We start from the raw sequence: 20,592 nt of genomic DNA on the forward strand, positions 1-20,592 counted from the left end.
ATAGTGTTTGCTGTCTTGCTCTAAGTTTAGGGTTTGGCTTTATGTCATGAATAAGGCTGACTTCTAAGAGTTGGATGGTTGAGAGGAAAGGCAGTCTCATTATATAGTGCTCTGGCGGCACTTTCTACCTATTGGAGGTGGAAACCTATTCCTAAACCCTCTTGGGGTGGGGGGTGTGGCATGCAGAAAGTATGTAAAATTTATTCGGCGCATGTACACACCCTCCTTAAAAGGCTACCTCCCCAACCAGCAAACTGGGTGCTAAGGGTCTGACAATGGGGCCCCATCATCTGATCAGTATCTAGGTTCAGCCAATGAGAAGGTGTGTCTGGCAATTGTGGAGGTGACGTGGTCACCACTCACTTTTCCACCCTTGTCATTTCCATTCTAGAGCTGGTTGAAGCACAGTCTGCTCTCCAGTAGCATTAATTCTGCTTGCTTGCATACCTATTGCTATACATAGTGAATATAGTGTACATACTGCTGTTTACACTTGAAGGATAATATAAGTCAGTCATTCAGTTGTGTATATTTTGCTCCCTTTACACCCAGGATAACAAGCCTTTTTTGTTCCTGGGTTGTAATACCTTACTTTGTGGAATATGTCATTATCCTTTTGGGTTTTATCATTGAAATGAATTGTACGCCTAAGCAACCTAAACCTCTTAAATGACATGACTTCTGTGATGTGGGGTACCTTAGCTGCACCTGCCCAATAGTCATCTAGAGATGGGTATGGACAAATACCCATAAACAACAGAATACCGATGAACTTTATTTCTTCAGAATCAGTTACAAAGTAGTATTAATGTTTTTTTGTTTGGCATACAAATTTGTTTGATATGTGATGTTGTCTATCATATTTTGAGTAAAAAACTTGCTAAAACAATCAAATGGACACCTAATTTCAAGAGGCTTTTCATGTTGGTATACAGTCAAAGGGTCATTTTGGATGTCTTTCTGGTTCCAATGTATCTGAGCTTGAAGAGCAAGCTCATCATGAAGATCTTCATCAGGGTACTCCTCGATTGTAATACCTTTCTTTTTCTGGGCTAATTTAGGCTTTTTGGAAGGTCTGTCTTCCTCCTCATCATCACTTGACACCCCTGAATCCAGTGGCAAGTATTCATCACCATGGTCAACCAATTCCAGATCATCTGGCTCTTGATCTGAGTCACTTTCCTCCATAAATGCAGACATATTTGGACTTCTCTTTGGAGGGCTCACCATAAAACAATTGCTCATTGATCTGGAAGGACAATTAAAACATTCTGTACACACCCAAACCACTACCAAATTCATATACGCATTAGAAAAATTATTATAAATATTTATTTACTGAAACTGCTAATTTGAACTTGCCGGCAGAGCCGTATATTTTCAAACCTTTTTCCTTATACTTTTTTCAACTGCATGGTGCAATCATATTATGCTTCACGCACAATTTACTTATATATCCAAATATGCCTAAACTATTCATTTACTCACTAGACACAGGAATCAGTACTTACCAACACTGCAGAGGGTAAACTCTCAGTATACTCAGAGTATATGAGTATAACTGGAGGAAAAAACTGCTGTTGACGACGCCAAGCTAGAAGTGCTTACATTTTGGTCTCTCAACCAATGGGAAGCAAGCAGACACCATCATCCCTTAGCTGGAGCGACTCACAGAAGGTTGTGATTGGTCCAATCTAGAAAACGGGAACCCAGATGTGCAGGAGGAGTACAATACAGTTATCCTATATTATATGAGACTTCACAATAGCACTTTGAGATTACATCTGGATGAATACAAATCAGCCAAGTAAAAACTGAGCACTTTAATAACAAAAAGTTGTCTATGTGGAATAATATATACAATATATAATTACATATTTATTTTGTGTTAATGATGAGGAAGCACTAAACTCACAGGGTCATACACTGCCGGGGAAATAGGAGGCAATCATATCTAATCCCAGAAAAGGGATGATAATGTCAGTTTCTTGGATCAAAGGCCCCTTACAGGCATCAAGGATCCTTGTGAGAAAATCATTGTGAGAAAACATTTAGAAATTGAAGAGTGATATGACTTCTAACAAGTATGAAGTCTCAGGTATTTCACTAAATTATAATTACAGTGGACCCCCGCATAGCGACCTTAATCCGTGCAAGAGGGCTGGCTGTTATGCGAAATGTTCGCTATGTGAATGAATTTTCCCCATAAGAAATAATGGAAATCAAATTAATCCGTGCAAGACACCCAAAAGTTTGAAAAAAAAAATTTTACCACATGAAATATACATTTTCCTACACACAAAGAGAAGGATACATGCACAATAGTAGAGTAGTACATGCACAATATATATTGTGCATGTACTACTCTACTAAATGAAGAATAAATGACACTTACCTTTATTGAAGATGCAGCAATGACTGATGAGACACTGTGTCCTGGGAGTGCCTTTTCCTCCTGAGTACTGTAGGTCCTGTTTGGTATTTTCTTCCAGAACAGGCCTTATCACACTGTGTATGTCACTACGATTCTTAAATCTCTCAAACCAACCTTTGCTGGCTCTAAATTCACCAATATGAGCACTAGTTCCAGGCATTTTCCCTGTTCACCTGGGTGTTAGTCGACTGGTGTGGGTTGCATCCTGGGAGACAAGATTAAGGACCCCAATGGAAATAAGTTAGACAGTCTTCGATGACACTGACTTTTTTGGGCTATCCTGGGTGGCAAATCCTCTGGGGTTAATTGTTTCTTGGTATTCTCAATAAGCCACACCAACAACGGTGCTACAGCAGCAGCAGCAGCAGCTGACGATGTTACAGCAGCAGCAGACGATGCTACAGCAGCAGCAGCAGCAGACGATGCTACAGCAGCAACAGACGATGCTACAGCAGCAGCAGATGATGCTACAGCAGCAGCAGACGGTACTACAGCAGCAGGAGCAGCTGACGGTGGTACAGCAGCAGCAGCTGACAGTGCAGCAGCAGCTGACGGTGATACAGCAGCAGCAGCAGCAGCTGTACCACCAATAGTAGCGATGGTTGATTGGGGTTTATTATACAACCTGGCCAGCTCGGAGACACGCACTCCACTTTCATACTTATCAATGATCTTTTTCTTCATCTCCATAGTAATTCTCACCCTTATTGCTGTAGGGTTGGCACTAGAAGCTTTCTTGGGGCCCATGGTCACTTATTTTCCAGAAAAAAATCACCAAAAACACTGTAATAATACAAAATGTTCCGATTGTATGCTTGGATGTTACCGCGGAGGCTGGCTGGTAAACAATGCCACCCGCGGAACATGTGAGCGTGGCTCAGGCCGCACATTGGACGCGTCTCGGACGAAGGCCGCTGAGCGGGTTTTTGGGCGCTATGCGGGGCAAAATTTTAGCGATCAAAGCGTCCGCTATGCGGATTGTCCGCTATGCAAGGCGTCCGTTATGCGGGGGTCCACTGTACATGATAACTCCTTCAGACATTCTGAACACCTAAAAGCTTCTCTTTTGAATGAATTCTCATGTGTAGTACTAAATAAGATTTTCTGGCAAATTCTTTTAGACACTCTAAACATTGATATGGTTTCTCTCCAGTATGAATTCTCATATGATTTACTAAAGTAGATTTTATGGTAAACTTTTTTAGACACTCTGAACATTGATATGGTTTCTCTCCAGTATGAATTCTTGTGTGTTCTGCTAAACGAAATTTATCTGAAAATTCTTTAAGACACTCTGAGCACTGATATGGTTTCTCTCCAGTATGAATTCTTACATGTCTTACTAAACCAGAGTTATCTGAAAATTCTTTAAGACACTCTGAGCACTGATATGGTTTCTCTCCAGTATGAATTCTCACATGTTGTACTAAATGAGGTTTTATGGAAAACTTTTTTAGACACTCTGAGCATTGATATGGTTTCTCTCCAGTATGAATTTTCATGTGTCTTACTAAACTAGATTTATCTGTAAATTTTTTTACACACTCTGAACACTGATATGGTTTCTTTTCAATATGAATTCTCATGTGTTGTACTAAATAAGATTTTACGGAAAACTCTTTTAGACACTCTGAACACTGATATGGTTTCTCATTGGTATGAATTCTCATGTGTTGTACTAAGTAAGATTTTATGGAAAACTCTTTTAGACACTCTGAGCATTGATATCTCTCTCCAATATGAATTTTCTTGTGTCTTACTAAGCTAGATTTATCTGACAATTCTTTGAGACACTCTGAACATTGATATGGTTTCACTTCAGTGTGAATTTTCATGTGTTTTATCAACTGAGATTCATGTAAAAAGATTTTTAGACACACACAACACTGTTGTTTCTCTCTGCTATGAATACTTATATGTCTCATTAAATATTTCTTTTTAGAAAACTCTTTAAAACACACTGAGCACTGAACTGTTTTCTTGTCTTTATTAACTGCTATCAGTGATACACACTGAGATTTTTGTGCAACTATGTTTGTGGCTTGAACACATTTTTGTTCAAGTATTTTAGACATAGTGAACAATGACTTAACCTTTTCTATGTCAGAACCACAAAATTAAAAATACTGAAAGTGCTGAGATTTAAAAAAAATGCTTCTAATAAAGAATATTTTTCTTAAGATAATAACACCAACAACATGAAATTTGATAAACAACGTATGGAATTATGTAGATGCAAAGCCGGCAGTCTGATTGCAATTTATGAATCAGTGAATTTTTCCCACTTTAAGTCCTATTTCAAGCCAATTCCATTGCTCATTCTGAAGGAATTCTTAGCTATTTCACACTATTTAAATTACACAGAAGATGGTAACTTAACTAATTTTACTTGAAATTAAACAAATTCTAATTTGAAAACATATTAAAACAAGAATAAAAAATAAACAGTATATTCAGTGCAGCAACTAATAACCTATCCCTTGTTCATCAATCATGTCCTCCAGCCTCTGGTATCTTACACTTGTCCTCCATTTTGAAACCATCATCAAAAAAAATATCAAAGTATTATCCTATTTCATATATATTAAAATATAACTGGAATGAGTGTCAAGGTTTAGGGCACCCAATAATTAAAGCAGACCTAGTAAAAAAAACAGATTGGGAAAAAGGGGACCTACCCTTCCTCAGAAAAATTATCAAAACTTAAATATTTCTATTACTTTGAGCCCTATTTCAAGCTACTTCCAGCCCTATTTCAAAACTATAACTTTTATTGTATCAACTGGTACCAAGAAACAGCCAATAAACTCATAAAAACCCATCCTATAATACAATACCTGAATGTCACTATTTTAAACCAAACACAAAGTCAGAGGTTTCCAATCAACCACTGCATAACAGAACGTTTTTATACAGTGCACATTATTGTGCAGACCCATTTTCTCAGGTTTAAGCCAAAATTTATTACTCACAACATATTTGAAGGTGCTGTTCTTAAAACGTAAATCTACATGAGTGACACTTGCATCAATAATGTAGATCTACAAGACACTGGGGTCAATAAGAAAGATCTACAAGACACTGGGGTCAATAACAAAGATCTACAAGACACTGGGGACAAAAACAAAATCTACAAGGCACTGGGGCCAATAACAAAGATCTACAAGACATGGGGTCAATAACAAAGATCTACAACACACCAGGGTCAATAAGAAAGATCTACAAGACACTGGGGACAAAAACAAAATCTACAAGGCACAGGGGTCAATAACAAAGATCTACAAGGCACTTTAAATGTTTCTTGCTAAAGTCTTCACAAAAGTTTTGTAACAACAAATATTATGAAAAAAATTCTTATTACAATCAATGATAATGTTGTGCATAACACAATGATGAGTGTTAACTGTAGGATGCTAATGTGATGTTTAACAGCAGGATGTTAAGGTGATGTTTAACAGCAGGATGTTAAGGTGATGTTTAACAGCAGGATGTTAAGGTGATGTTTAACAGCAGGATGTTAAGGTGATGTTTAACAGCAGGATGTTAAGGTGATGTGTAACAGTAGGATGTTAAGGTGATGTGTAACAGTAGGATGTTAAGGTGATGTTTAACAGCAGGATGTTAAGGTGATGTGTAACAGTAGGATGTTAAGGTGATGTGTAACAGTAGGATGTTAAGGTGATGTGTAACAGTAGGATGTTAAGGTGATGTGTAACAGTAGGATGTTAAGGTGATGTGTAACAGTAGGATGTTAAGGTGATGTGTAACAGTATTCTAACACAGCAACTTCATGATACTGATGTTGATACTATAAATATTCCATTTCTAACACTGTAGTAACACTGTGTTGTCATTATATATATTTCAGTATTTGACCCCTGAGCCTTAAAATACCGAAAATTAACACTACAAGAATAATTATTCTGCCACCAGGATGACTTGTAGTATTGGTACTACAAGTGCCAGACTCTGCTACCAGGATGACTTGTAGTATTGACACTACAAGTGCCACACTCTGCTACCAGGATGACTTGTAGTATTGGCACTACAAGTGCCAGCCTCTGTTACCAGGATGAAGTGTAGTATTGGTACTACAAGTACCAACCAATGGTACCAGGATGAACTGTATTATTGGTACTACCAATACCAGCCTGTGCTACCAGGATGATGTGTAGTATTGGTACTACCTGTACCAGTCTCTGCTACCAGGATGAAGTGTAGTACTGGTACAACAAGTACCAGCCTCAGGTACCAGGATGAAGTGCAGTATTGGTACAACAAGTACCAGCCTTAGGTACCAGGATGAAGTGTAGTATTGGTACAACAACTACCAGCCTTAGGTACCAGGATGATCTGCACAAAAGAAACAACTAAACATTATAATCTTCTATTAAACTTTCACTGAAAGAAAATTAAAGCCTTTCATGTTCACTATATATATCAAATGTAATACTTGTGGTATTATTATTGTAATACTTGTGGTATTATTGTTGTAATACTTGTGGTATTATTATTGTAATACTTGTGGTATTATTATTGTAATACTTGTGGTATTATTGTTGTAATACTTGTGGTATTATTATTGTAATACTTGTGGTATTATTGTTGTAATACTTGTGGTATTATTATTGTAATACTTGTGGTATTATTGTTGTAATACTTGTGGTATTATTATTGTAATACTTGTGGTATTATTGTTGTAATACTTGTGGTATTATTATTGTAATACTTGTGGTATTATTGTTGTAATACTTGTGGTATTATTATTGTAATACTTGTGGTATTATTATTGTAATACTTGTGGTATTATTATTGTAATACTTGTGGTATTATTATTGTAATACTTGTGGTATTACTGTAATACTTGTGGTATTATTATTGTAATACTTGTGGTATTATTATTGTAATACTTGTGGTATTATTATAATACTTGTATTAATATTACTGTGGCAGCTCATGGCATTGGGGGAAAGTGGCAGCTCATGGCACTGGGGTAAAAGTGTTGTCATGGATCGAGTCATGGCTCACTAATAGGAAGCAGAGAGTATGCTTAAATGGGGTTAAATCCGACTGGGGATCAGTAACAAGTGGCGTACCAGAGGGATCAGTTTTAGGCCCCTTGTTGTTTATAATATATATCAATGGCCTTGGGGAGGGTATTACTAGTGATATGAGCAAATTCGCCGATGACACAAAGATAGGTAGGATAATTGGTTCAAACGTAGATGTTAGGGAACTCCAGGAGGATTTAGACAAACTCTATTCTTGGTCAGAAAAGTGGCAGATGCAGGTCATTGTAGATAAATGCAAGGTTCTGAAGCTTGGGAGTGTCCATAACCCAAGCACTTATAAGTTAAATAATGTAGAACTTAGCTGTACAGATTGCAAAAAGGACTTGGGGGTTATGGTAAGCAGCAACCTTAAACCAAGACAGCAATGCCTAAGCGTATGTAATAAGGCAAATAGATTATTGGGATTTATATCAAGAAGTGTAAGCAGCAGAAGTCCAGAGGTTATACTGCAGCTTTATACATCATTAGTAAGGCCTCACCTAGATTATGCAGTTCAGTTCTGGTCTCCATATTACAGAATGGATATAAATTTGTTAGAAAACATTCAGCGAAGAATGACTACATTAACCCTTAAATGGTCCAAATGTATATATATACGTTTTTTCAACATATGAAAGTATGTAAAAAATGTAGATCTTCTTTTCTGTTTTACATTTGAAAACATGTTAAAAAAACTTTTATCTACATTTTTTTTTGTTATATTTGAAAATATGTAAAAAAAGTAATAAAGTTGGTAGAATTACCGACAATATGTAAAGTAAAAGGACACAAGTGCAACTAATGTGACATTTTATTGTGGCAACGTTTCGCTCTCCAGGAGCTTGATAAAGCTCCTGGAGAGCGAAACGTTGCCACAATAAAATGTCACATTAGTTGCACTTGTGTCCTTTTACTTTACAAAAAAAAGTAGATCTACTTTTGTAGCACTACGAATTTGAACGTCGATCTGTTTGGACCGTTTAAGTGTTAATATATAGCATTAGAAATCTTCCGTACGAAAAACGATTGAAGACTCTTAAACTACATTCACTTGTAAGACGAAGAAATGAGGGGAGACATGATCGAAGTGTACAAGTGGAAGATGGGTATTAACAAAGGGGATATAAATAGGGTCTTGAGGATATCTCTCCAAGAGAGAACCTGCAATAATGGATTCAAATTGGACAAGTTTAGATTTAGAAAGGATATAGGAAAGTATTGGTTTGGAAATAGGGTAGTTGATGAGTGGAACTGTCTACCTAGTTGGGTTATTGAGGCTAAAACCTTTGGTAGTTTCAAATATAGGTTGGATAAATACACGAGTGAGAGGGGTTGGATTTAAACAGGACTTGCATATATTAGTGGATAGAGTTATCAGACCTTACTTCTTGGGTAGCATTGAAAATTGGGTTGGGCTCTTAGGAACGGATTAATATTGAATGTCGGGGGTCCACTGTATATGGAAGATCCCTTCTCCAGCAGGAAAATTTCAGACAGTCACACTGATCAACACCTTTGTTATTATTGCATTCATAGTGGAGCACTAAACCTGCAACAGCCATACAGCACCTAATCTAAATTATAGTGCCTATCTAAAATCTTCAAAAAATTAATTAACAAACAAGTCTACTCCTATTTAGTATCCCATAACATACTTAACCCTTGTCACTTTGGATTTAGACTGAAAAAAAGTACTAACGATGCAATTATACATATGCCTGAACTAATATACTTGACACTCGATAAAAACGAAATTCCCCTGGGACTTTTCATAGACCTACAAAAAGCATTTGATACAGTTGACCATCGCCTATTGCATCTAAAACTTGAACACTATGGGGTCAGAGGACACTGGAGTTTACCTGGAGAGAGTTCCGGGGGTCAATGCCCCCGCGGCCCGGTCTGTGACCAGGCCTCCTGGTGGATCAGAGCCTGATCAACCAGGCTGTTACTGCTGGCTGCATGCAATCCAACGTACGAGCCACAGCCCGACTGGTCAGGTACCGACTTTAGGTGCTTGTCCAGTGCCTGCTTGAAGACAGCCAGGGGTCTATTGGTAATCCCCCTTACGTATGCTGGGAGGCAGTTGAACAGTCTCGGGCCCCAAACACTTATTGTATTGTCTCTTAATGTGCTAGTGACACCCTTGCTTTTCATTGGGGGGATGTTGCATCGTCTGCCGAGTCTTTTGCTTTCGTTGTGAGTAATTTTCGTGTGCAAGTTCGGTACAAGTCCCTCTAGGATTTTCCAGGTGTATATAATCATGTATCTCTCCCACCTGCGTTCCAGGGAATACAGGTTCAGGAACTTCAAGCGCTCCTAGTAATTGAGATGTTTTATCTCTGTTATGCGTGCCGTGAAGGTTCTCTGTATATTTTCTAGGTCAGCAATTTCACCTGCCTTGAAAGGTGCTGTTAGTGTGCAGCAATATTCCAGCCTAGATAGAACAAGTGACCTGAAGAGTGTCATCATGGGCTTGGCCTCCCTAGTTTTGAAGGTTCTCATAATCCATCCTGTCATTTTTCTAGCAGATGCGATTGATACAATGTTATGGTCCTTGAAGGTAAGATCCTCCGACATGATCACTCCCAGGTCTTTGACGTTAGTTTTTCACTCTATTTTGTAGAAGGAATTTGTTTTGTACTCTGATGATGTTTTAAGTTCCTCATGTTTACCATATCGGAGTAATTGAAATTTCTCATCTCTGAACTTCACATTGTTTTCTGCAGCCCACTGAAAGATTTGGCTGAAGTCTGCCTGGAGCCTTGCGATGTCTGCAATGGAAGACACTGTCATGCAGATTTGGGTGTCATTTGCAAAGGAAGGCATGGTGCTGTGGCTGACATCCTTGTCTATGTTAGATATGAGGATGAGAAACAAGATGGGAGCGAGTACTGTGCCTTGTGGGACAGAGTTTTTCACCGTAGCCGCATAAGACTTTACTCTGTTGACTATTACTCTCTGTGTTCTGTTTGTGAGGAAATTATAGATCCATCTACTAACTTTTCCTATTATTCCTTTAGCATGCATTTTGTGTGCTATTACACCATGGTCACACTTGTCAAAGGCTTTTGCAAAGTCTGTATACAGTGGACCCCCGGTTAACGATATTTTTTCACTCCAGAAGTATGTTCAGGTGCCAGTACTGACCGAATTTGTTCCCATAAGAAATATTGTGAAGTAGATTAGTCCATTTCAGACCCCCAAACATACACGTACAAACGCACTTACATAAATACACTTACATAATTGGTCACGTTATGCGGGGGTCCACTGTATATTACATCTGCATTCTTTTTGTCTTCTAGTGCATCTAGGACCTTGTCGTAGTGATCCAGTAGCTGAGACAGACAGGAGCGACCTGCTCTAAACCCATGTTGCCTTGGGTTGTGTAACTGATGGGTATCTAGATGGGTGGTGATCTTGCTTCTTAGAACCCTTTCAAAGATTTTTATGACATGGGATGTTAGTGCTATTGGTCTGTAGTTCTTTGCTATTACTTTACTGCCCCCTTTGTGGAGTGGGGCTATGTCTGTTGTTTTTAGTAACTGTGGGACGAGCCCCGTGTCCATGCTCCCTCTCCATAGGATGGTAAAAGCTCGTGATAGGGGCTTCTTGCAGTTCTTGATGAACACAGAGTTCCATGAGTCTGGCCCTGGGGCAGAGTGCATGGGCATGTCATTTATCGCCTGTTCGAAGTCATTTGGAGTCAGGATAATATCAGATAGGCTTATGTTAACCAAATTCTGTGGCTCTCTCATAAAAAATTCATTTTGATCTTCGACTCTCAGTCTGGTTAGGAAGCAGTGTGTATATACAAATGGCGTCAACTTCACTACACAACCTGTTCTTGTTGGAGTCCCACAGGGTACTGTCCTTGATCCACTTCTCTTTCTCATTTACATCAATGACCTACCAAACGCATCGAAACTCCTTAAACCAGTTTTATTTGTAGATGACACTGCTTATGTCTTCTCTCACCTAAACCCAACTATTCTAAAAGACACAGTAAATAACGAACTACTAAAAATATCTACTTGGATGACTACCAACAAACTAACTCTCAATACAGACAAAACATACTACATGCTATTTGGAAACAAGGCTTCAAATTCCAGACCAACATACAGCAAATATCCAAGACAGTCTCCAAAACAGTAGGCATCCTTTCAAAGATACAGTACTATGTACCCCAAACAGCTCTTCTTTCTCTTTACCACTCTTTCATTTACCCTTACCTCACCTATGGTATTTGTGCATCGGGCTCAACCACAGAAAACCACCTTAAACCTTTAATAACCCAACGAAAAGCTGCTGTGCGATTGATTTCCAACTCCTGCACTTGACAGCACATTCCACTGCTTTTTAAGTGCCTTAACTTGTCTAATATGCAAAACATCCACACTTACTATCGTGTTTACTACATACACAGAACATTATACTACAACATTAACCCTCCTCTCAAACTCCTACTTGATAACTACAATAGAATACACAGGCATAACACAAGGTACAAATCCCTCTTCAATATCCCAGGTGTCCATTTCTCCCCATGCAAAAATGCTATGCACATAAAGGGTCCTAAGATCTGGAATTCATTGCCAGAACACACTGAAGGGCCTTTGTCTGCAAATCAGTTTAAGGCCCCACTTAGAAATCACCTCATCACCTAAAATTAACCAGACAAACACTATAACACCTACCAATTACTCGAAAAGCTCCTAAATAATTTATGACTCCTCAACTATTGATAATTTAATTCAAACTTAAAATTGCTTCAATTTCACTATTGTAAATTGTGCTTGATGATTGCTCAACTATTTAATCATCACTCCATACTTAAAACTGTTTCAATTTCATTGTTTTAAATTGTGCTAAATTGTAATATTTCATTATTGTAAATTGTGTTTCATGATTGCTCAACTATATACAGTGGACCCTCAGCTAACGATATTAATCCGTTCCTGAAAGCTCATCGTTAGCCGAGTTAATTTTCCCCATAAGAAATAATGGAAATCAAATTAATCCGTGCAAGACACCCCAAAGTATGAAAAAAAAATTTTTTTTACCACATGAAATATTAATTTTAATACACACAAACTGACACTTACCTTCATTGAAGATCTGGTGATGATTGATGGGATGTGAGGAGGGGAGAGTGTGGAAGTTGTTAATGTTTAGAAGGGGAATCCCTTTCCATTAGGACTTGAGGTATCAAATCCTTTTCCGGGGTTACTTCCCTTCTTCTTTTATTGTCATTAGGACCAGCTTAAGAGTCACTGGACCTCTGTCGCACAACAAATCTGTCTATAGAGGTCTGTACCTCCCGTTCCTTTAAGATTTGCCTAAAATGGGCCACAACATTGTCATTGTAATAGTCACCAGCATGGCTTGCAATAGCTGTGTTAGGGCGATTTTCATCCATAAAGGTTTGCAGTTCAACTCACTTTGCACACATTTCCTTAATCTTTGAAGTAGGCACAATGGATTCCACAACTGGCATAGGCATCTCAGGGTTAGCCCCAAACCCTTCAAAATCTTTCTTAATTTCCATACTAATTCTCACCCTTTTTATCACAGGGTTGGCACTAGAAGCGTTCTTGGGGCCCATGGTGACTTATTTTGCAGGTACAATCACTAAAAACGCTGTGATAATATGAAATGTTCCGATTATATGCGTGGATGCGACCGCACTGGCTGGCTTGTAAACACTGGCACCCACGGGACAACTGAGGCGCGCTCAGGCCACACGTGGACGCGTCTCGAACGAATCATGTTGGGCGAGTTTTTTAGCATTAGCCGAGGCAAAATTTTTGCATTAAAATGTATCGTTAGCTGGATTTAACGTTAGCTGAGAATCCACTGTAATCACTTTCTCTAACTTAAAATTGTTTCAACCTCATTGTTTTAAATTGTGCTCAACGGTAATACTGTATTACTGTACTATATCAAAACTGTAATTCTTCTCTACCTAACTTATTAAGCCTTACAGCTCGAACTAGTAGAATATGTATTCAATTTACTTGTATTCATTGTAACTCACCTAATGACCATATGTACAATTACTGCACTATTATTGCCTTATTAATCTTAAGTCAGTCTTAAGTTTACCCAAAATGCTCTGCATATAAAGGGGTTTTTGGCATGTTCACCCAATTGTTACACTATTCTGCACAAACATGCATCATGCTAAAATAGGATTATATTATATTATGATTATTATTATTATTATTATTATTATTATTATTATTATTATTAATGAAACAGCATAACCCAAACCAGCATGGTTTTAGAGCAGGACAATCACGTGTGTCACAGCTGCTGAACCACTATGACAGAATTATGGACACGTTAGAAGACAACCAAAACTCACATGTGATATACTACACAGATTTTGTGAAGGCGTTTGACAATGACAATTACGGGGTGATTGCACATAAAATGAGGGCAATAGGCATTACAGGGAAGGTAGGCAGATGGATTTTTGAGATCCTAACACACACAACACACAAAGTAAAGTGGACCCCCGGTTATTGGCCGGTTTGGTTATTGGCCAACTAGGTTATCGGCGGGGTTTTCGGCACTCGGTTATCGACCATTCGCTCAGTTATTGGCCATTTTGGTCACGTCCATCCGCAGCTTGCACTTCAGTTTGGTTTTGTCTCTCGGTGGCTGAGGAAGCTTCTGCTCATACATCCAAACATTTCGCTTGTTTACCATTGTTTTTAGTGGTTTTCCTTGCAGTGCAACTGTGAAATAAGTAACCATGGCTCCAAAGAAAGTTCCTAGTAAAGCTCCTGTGGTAAAAAAAGTGAGAAACACCATGGAATTTAAGCGTGAAGTGATAGAAAAGTTTGAGAGTGGTATGAAGGTGGTGGAACTTGCCAGGATGTACAGCAAGAATAAATCAACAATTACATCTATCCTGGCAAAGAAAGAACAAATCAAAGATGTTAATGTTGCAAAAGGAGTAGCTTTTCTAACTAAACAAAGGACACCGATAATGGAAGAGATGGAAAAGTTATTATTATTTTGGATTAAGGAAAAAGAATTAGTGAGAGACAGTGTAGTGGAGTCGATCATTTGTGAGAGGGCAAAGTAGTTGCATGAGGATCTTGCAAAGAAAATGCCTGGAACGAATGCTGCAGTTTGTGAATTTAGGGTAAGCAAAGGATGCTTTGATAGATTTAAGAAGCGTAGTGGCATACACAGTGTTGTAAGGCATGGTGAGGTTGCAAGTTCTGACAAATGTGCAGCTGAAAAGTATGTTCACGAATTCCAGGACTATGTAAAGGCTGAAGGATTCGAACCCCAACAAGTTTTCAATTGTGACAAAACAGGCCTGTTTTGGAAGAAAATGCCAAACAGGACCTACATTACCCAGGAGGAAAAGCACTGCCAGGACACAAGCCTATGAAAGACAGGCTTACTCTTTTGTTGTGTGGTAATGCTAGTGGGGATTTCAAAGTGAAGCCTTTACTTGTGTATCACTCAGAAAATCCCAGAGTGTTTAAGAAAAACAATGTCTTGAAGAATAGATTGTGTGTGATGTGGAAAGCTAATCATAAGGCATGGGTCACAAGGCAAATTTTCAAAGAGTGGGCTAATGATGTGTTTGGCCCAAGTGTGAAAAAATACCTCCTGGAAAAGAAATTGCCACTCAAGTGCCTCCTGTTACTGGACAGTGCTCCTGCACATCCTCCAGACTTGGAAGACCAAGTGTTTAGGGATTTCAGTTTTATAAAAGTGAAGTTCTTGCCTCCTAACACCACTCCTCTCCTCTAGCCCATGGACCAGCAGGTCATTTCTAACTTCAAAAAACTCTACACAAAAGCAGTGTTTCAAAAGTGCTTTGAAATGACCTCAGACACTCAGTTGACCCCTAAGAGAGTTCTGGGGGAATCACTTCACTATCCCCCATTGCATAAGCCTTATAGGTAAGGCTTGGGAGGGAGTGACTTCCAGGACTTTGAACTCTGCTTGGAGAAAACTGTGGCCAGATTGTGTCCAAGAGAGGGATTTTGAAGGGTTTGAGACTCACCGTGACCCTGACCTTGCCGGCCCTGTGGACTCTATTGTGTCTTTGGGGGAGTCCCTGGGGTTGGAGGTGAGTGGTGAGGATGTGGAAGAGTTGGTGGAGGACCACAGGGAAGAGCTTACCACTGAAGAGCTGCAAGTGCTTCAACTTGAACAGCAACAGACTGCAGCTGAGGAACTTGCTTCAGAGGAGGAGGAAGGGGGAGTGAAGGAGGTACCTTCTTCAGAGATTAAAGAAGTGTGTGCAATGTGGACCAGGGTGCCAGCTTTTGTAGAGAAACACCACCCTGACAAAGCTGAAACAAGCCATATCGGCAACATGTTTAGTGACAAAACCCTGTCCCACTTCAGGGAAATCTTAAAGACATGCCAGAAACAGAGCACTCTGGACAGTTATTTTGTGAGATAGGGGTACAGTGACTCTCAAGCTGGTCATACTGGCAATAAAAGACAGAAAAGGGAAGTAACCCCAGAGAAGGCATTGCTACCTAAAGTCTTCATGGAGGGGGATTTCCCTTCCAAACACTAACTCCTCCCTCTTTCCTCATCCCTATCTTCCAGAAGCCAGCATTAGCCTTCAATAAAGGTATGTAATACTTACATAATTGTAAAAAAAAAAATATTTTCTTTGTGAATATTTTTGTTTGGAACGAAATAATTTTATTTCCATTAATTCTTATGGGAAATATTAATTCGGTTATCGGCCATTTCGGTTATCGGCCGACCTTCAGGAATGGATTACAGCCGATAACCGGGGGTCCACTGCAGTAGTAAACAGAGCAAAATTCAGCATCAATGAGGTAAAAAGCTTAGTTCACTAAAGTACTGTCCTGTCACCTCTGCTGTTTTGTATTATCTTTTGAGGTTGACACTAAAATAAGCACGAATGTCACTTTGACAGAAGACAATGAAATATTACATGAAGATACAAGCAGTGTTTTCCAGTGGAAAACAACATGACATTCAATGGTGGTAAGTTTCAGCTGTTTTTGGGTTTTTCAGAACTCAAAAACAACACTGTATACAAAATTCAAGAGGACTGTCAAATAGAACAAAAGGAACATGTGAAAGACTTGGGAATAATTATGTCAAATGAACTTTCTTTCAAAAACCACAATAAGACAAAGGTCAAGACTGGCAGGATGATGATGGGGAGAGTAATGCCAATAGTGACATTTTTCAAATTGCTCATGCTCCCTCATTTGGAATATTGCTCAGTGCTGATGGCCTTGTTCAGGGCAGGAGGTACTTGCGGCACTTATCCCAAATCTGCTCACTGTCATAACAATATATTGGAGTGAGAGATATGGGAAGAAATGGAAAGCAAGGGTGCAGTGGGCATAATAAGGGAACACTGCATCAACATCCATGGTCCCAGATTATTCAACATCTTACCAAAAGATATCAGAAACACTGCTGCAACAAATGTAGACATCTTGAAGAAGAAACTTAATAATAATAATAATATCTATTTCTAAAAGTATATGCACAAGGTATACAGTCCTAGCTGACATCAATGACATACTACTATACAGAAAGCCACTTGTTATGCAGAGCATTTCAGACATATTAGATCAATGTCCCAGGATGCAACCCACATCAGTCAACTAGCGCCCAGATACCAATTTTACTTATGGGTGAACATAGACAACTGATGTAAGGAAACACACCAATGCTTCCATCCCTTCACTGGGAATCGAACCCAGACCCTTGCTATGTGAAGCAAGAGCTTTAGCCACCAGGCCGCGGGGCACTGTAAACTTGACAAGTATTTTCACAAGGTGCCTAATCAACCAGGCTGTTATGTATAAGGGGGTCAGTGGGCCACCTGTAGCAACAACCTGGTTGACTAGGGTAGCATTAAACGAGTCTGGTCCAGGGCCGGGCTCCTACAGTAGACTCTCAAAACTGATCAATATTAAAAGGTAAAGGTCCAACATTTTTGGGGTTATTCTGGTGGGTAATTTACACATATGTTAGTTTAGAAAGACACGTAAGCAAACACTATAACATATTTATTAGAAAACGTTTCGGTCCTGGGACCTTGATCACTTCTAACATACAGAGGTAGAAAGACATTATATATATATAGGCGGAGAGTGAGATGTGACGCACGTGACCTGAGGAATGTCACAAGAACATAAGAATGGAGGAACACTGTAGAAGGCCTACTGGCCCATGCGAGGCAGGTCCTTATCAAAACAACCTCTGTCTATGATGAGGACCAGTAGACGATGAAATCATGTGACTCCTGTGTTGTTGGGTTGGTGCTGCACAGGAGTCACATGATTTCATCGTCTACTGGTCCTCATCATAGACAGAGGTTGTTTTGATAAGGACCTGCCTCGCATGGGCCAGTAGGCCTTCTACAGTGTTCCTCCATTCTTATGTTCTTGTGACATTCCTCAGGTCACGTGCGTCACATCTCACTCTCCGCCTATATATATATAATGTCTTTCTACCTCTGTATGTTAGAAGTGATCAAGGTCCCAGGACCGAAACGTTTTCTAATAAATATGTTATAGTGTTTGCTTACGTGTCTTTCTAAACCAACTTGTCGGTATTTATTACCAAGGTTTATACCACACATATGTTACTTTGTATGATAACTAATGATCTAAACTTGTGTAAGTGAATTCTTGTGTAACAGAGTTTATGTGTAACAGAACTTATATGTAACAGAATTTATGTGTAACAGAACTTGTAACAAATTTGTGTAACAGAACTTGTAACAGAACTTACTTATGTCTTGGTAATATAACTGATCATTTGCATCATCCATCATTATTATCATTATTTGCGGTGATTTATCACATTGTGACAATAAATAATAATATCAGAGAGTGCTTACTTACCTCACAATAAGCGTTGCAGTGGTAATTACCCCAGAGCTTCATATAATGACCAGAATTGTTGTTGTTGTTGTTGGGTTTATCAGGGCCACTGAGAGCACAAGCCGTATCGAGTCCGGTTTCTCGATGGTACGAGGAAAAATTGTTGCCCAAGGCTGGGCGATGAAAGAAAAGGAACAAAAGTTCCTCTGTAAATAGAAATATAAACTTGAAGTTTCCAATTAGATCTGGTGGACGCCCTTGCCAAGCCCCAGCAGAGAGGGACGCCCACACTCCCACCTGAGTTCAGTAACCGGCTTCCCACGAAAGACCGTTAAAGAATTTTCCTCAGAGCGGAAAAAATGGAGCTGGCTAAAAGTAAGCTGATGTACAGGTGCCCCTCCTGTCGAGTGCCCGGCGGGCAAAATAGATGAGGGCAAGCGTCCCAGTGAGAACGGGGGAAATTTGTCACTGATACTCAGGCGAGAGAGGGACGTCCACACCCGACGAAGGCTGACGCACAAGACCATGACCAGAATTATGAAAAACTTTTAATAAATGATATTGTTGTTGATGTTATTGAGGGCCACCACAACTGACGCTTTATTAATCTCTAACACAAGCCACTACCACAACAAATATTGACCAAATCTGCCAAGGAATGACAAATATAACAAACTTTCCTCTTGAAAGACAAACTGGAATATTGAATTGTGAACATAGATAAAGTGGACCCCAGGAGGACTAAACACTGGCAGAGTCAAGTGTCTTACTCTGAACAAACACGTCTACACTACACTAACCCCAGTCTTGTTGTCTCCTTCCTCTTATTACTACTAAATAACAAACTTTGTTTACCTATACTTACACATAAGTTCAGTCTTGTAGTCTTCTTACTCTTATGATAACTAAATAACTAACTTTATTTGGCTACAGTTAGCAGTAAATTTATTTAGGTATAGGTACACAAATACAGTTACATAAGAGAAGATAAGAGATAAGATTTCGTTCGGATTTTTAACCCCGGAGGGTTAGCCACCCATGATAACCCAAGAAAGTCAGTGCGTCATCGAGGACTGTCTAACTTATTTCCATTGGGGTCCTTAATCTTGTCCCCCAGGATGCGACCCACACCAGTCGACTAACACCCAGGTACCTATTTGCTGCTAGGTGAACATGACAACAGGTGTAAGGAAATGTGTCGAATGTTTCCACCCGCCGGGAATCGAACCCGGGCCCTCCGTGTGTGAAGTGGGAGCTTGAGCCACATAAATTATTATACGTAGCAGTAAATGTGTAGAAATAATAAATTATGTAGAACAGTTTGATAATAAACTATGCACGATTAGGGTAGAACATTAAAATGGTATAAAATACCGACAGGTTGTTAGGTAAGACACATATGCAACATTTAGGTATCAGACTACGGAACAATGCTCTTCTCCAGACTGAGGGACTGACCACCTCAAAACTTTAAGGGTGATGGACTGATTACATCGTCTTCAAGTCTCTTCTGCTTCTATCAACTTTTCTGTACTCGACTGAAGAAGCCTACCGTGTAGGCGAAACGTTTCGAAATAAAGATACCTAAATGTTGCATATGTGTCTTACCTCTCCTAAATGCTCTACCTGCCTCACCTAAACATATAGCTATAAGCTATGCTGATGATATCATGATCCATACAACAGGGCATAAGAAGATGAATACCATTCTTAATGAAGTTTAGTTAGTTTAATATGTTTATTATGCACCCCATACCCATCCTGTGGGCGGTAGTCAAAAGATTACAGAGGTACATAATTGGTCCAGGGACTGGACTCCAAAGTTTTGATAGATGAGCAAGTTACAGAGGTAATGAATTCACAATTTACAAAGGTAATGAACTCACAATTTACAAAGGTAATGAACTCCAGGTAGGTCTAGTCACAATCATGACAAGTTACAAAGGTATTTACAGATTACAGAGGTACACAATGGGTCCAAGGACCGGGCTCCAAAGTTTTGATGGCTGAACTAGGTACAAGGTAATGAACTCACAAGTTACAAAGGTAATGAACTCACAAGTTACAAAGGTAATGAATACTGTAAGAATGGTTACTTACGTTTATACATGGCTGCAATCATGAACAAATTTTAGAGTAATGAGCAATTCACACTTCCACACCCGGTCACAACTGTAGTGAGTTATTGGTGCAAATGTTGATTGCTGAGTCTCTCTCTCTCACACACACACACATA

At 39.2% G+C, this 20,592-nt stretch overlaps 1 protein-coding gene across 1 annotated transcript; it reads right to left on the bottom strand.

Moving 5' to 3' along the window:
* Positions 1-266: 266 nt before the first annotated feature.
* On the bottom strand, positions 267-18,898 carry LOC128690663 (zinc finger protein 551). The gene is made up of 4 exons (XM_070089610.1): positions 18,378-18,898; positions 1,916-6,787; positions 1,512-1,694; positions 267-1,249 (listed from the first exon to the last, which is right to left on the bottom strand). The coding sequence occupies exon 2, from the start codon at positions 4,507-4,509 to the stop codon at positions 3,469-3,471; it is 1,041 nt and encodes a 346-aa protein (XP_069945711.1). The 5' UTR covers positions 4,510-6,787; positions 18,378-18,898; the 3' UTR covers positions 267-1,249; positions 1,512-1,694; positions 1,916-3,468.
* Between the last annotated feature and the right edge of the window lie 1,694 nt (positions 18,899-20,592).

Source organism: Cherax quadricarinatus, chromosome 29 (assembly GCF_038502225.1).
Source record: "Cherax quadricarinatus isolate ZL_2023a chromosome 29, ASM3850222v1, whole genome shotgun sequence".
Classification (NCBI taxonomy): Eukaryota; Metazoa; Arthropoda; class Malacostraca; order Decapoda; family Parastacidae; genus Cherax; species Cherax quadricarinatus.

What these genes read in the sequence shown, in the direction of transcription:
- LOC128690663 (XM_070089610.1), bottom strand. Translation starts at nt 4,509, where the DNA reads ATGTCTAAAATACTTGAACAAAAATGTGTTCAAGCCACAAACATAGTT.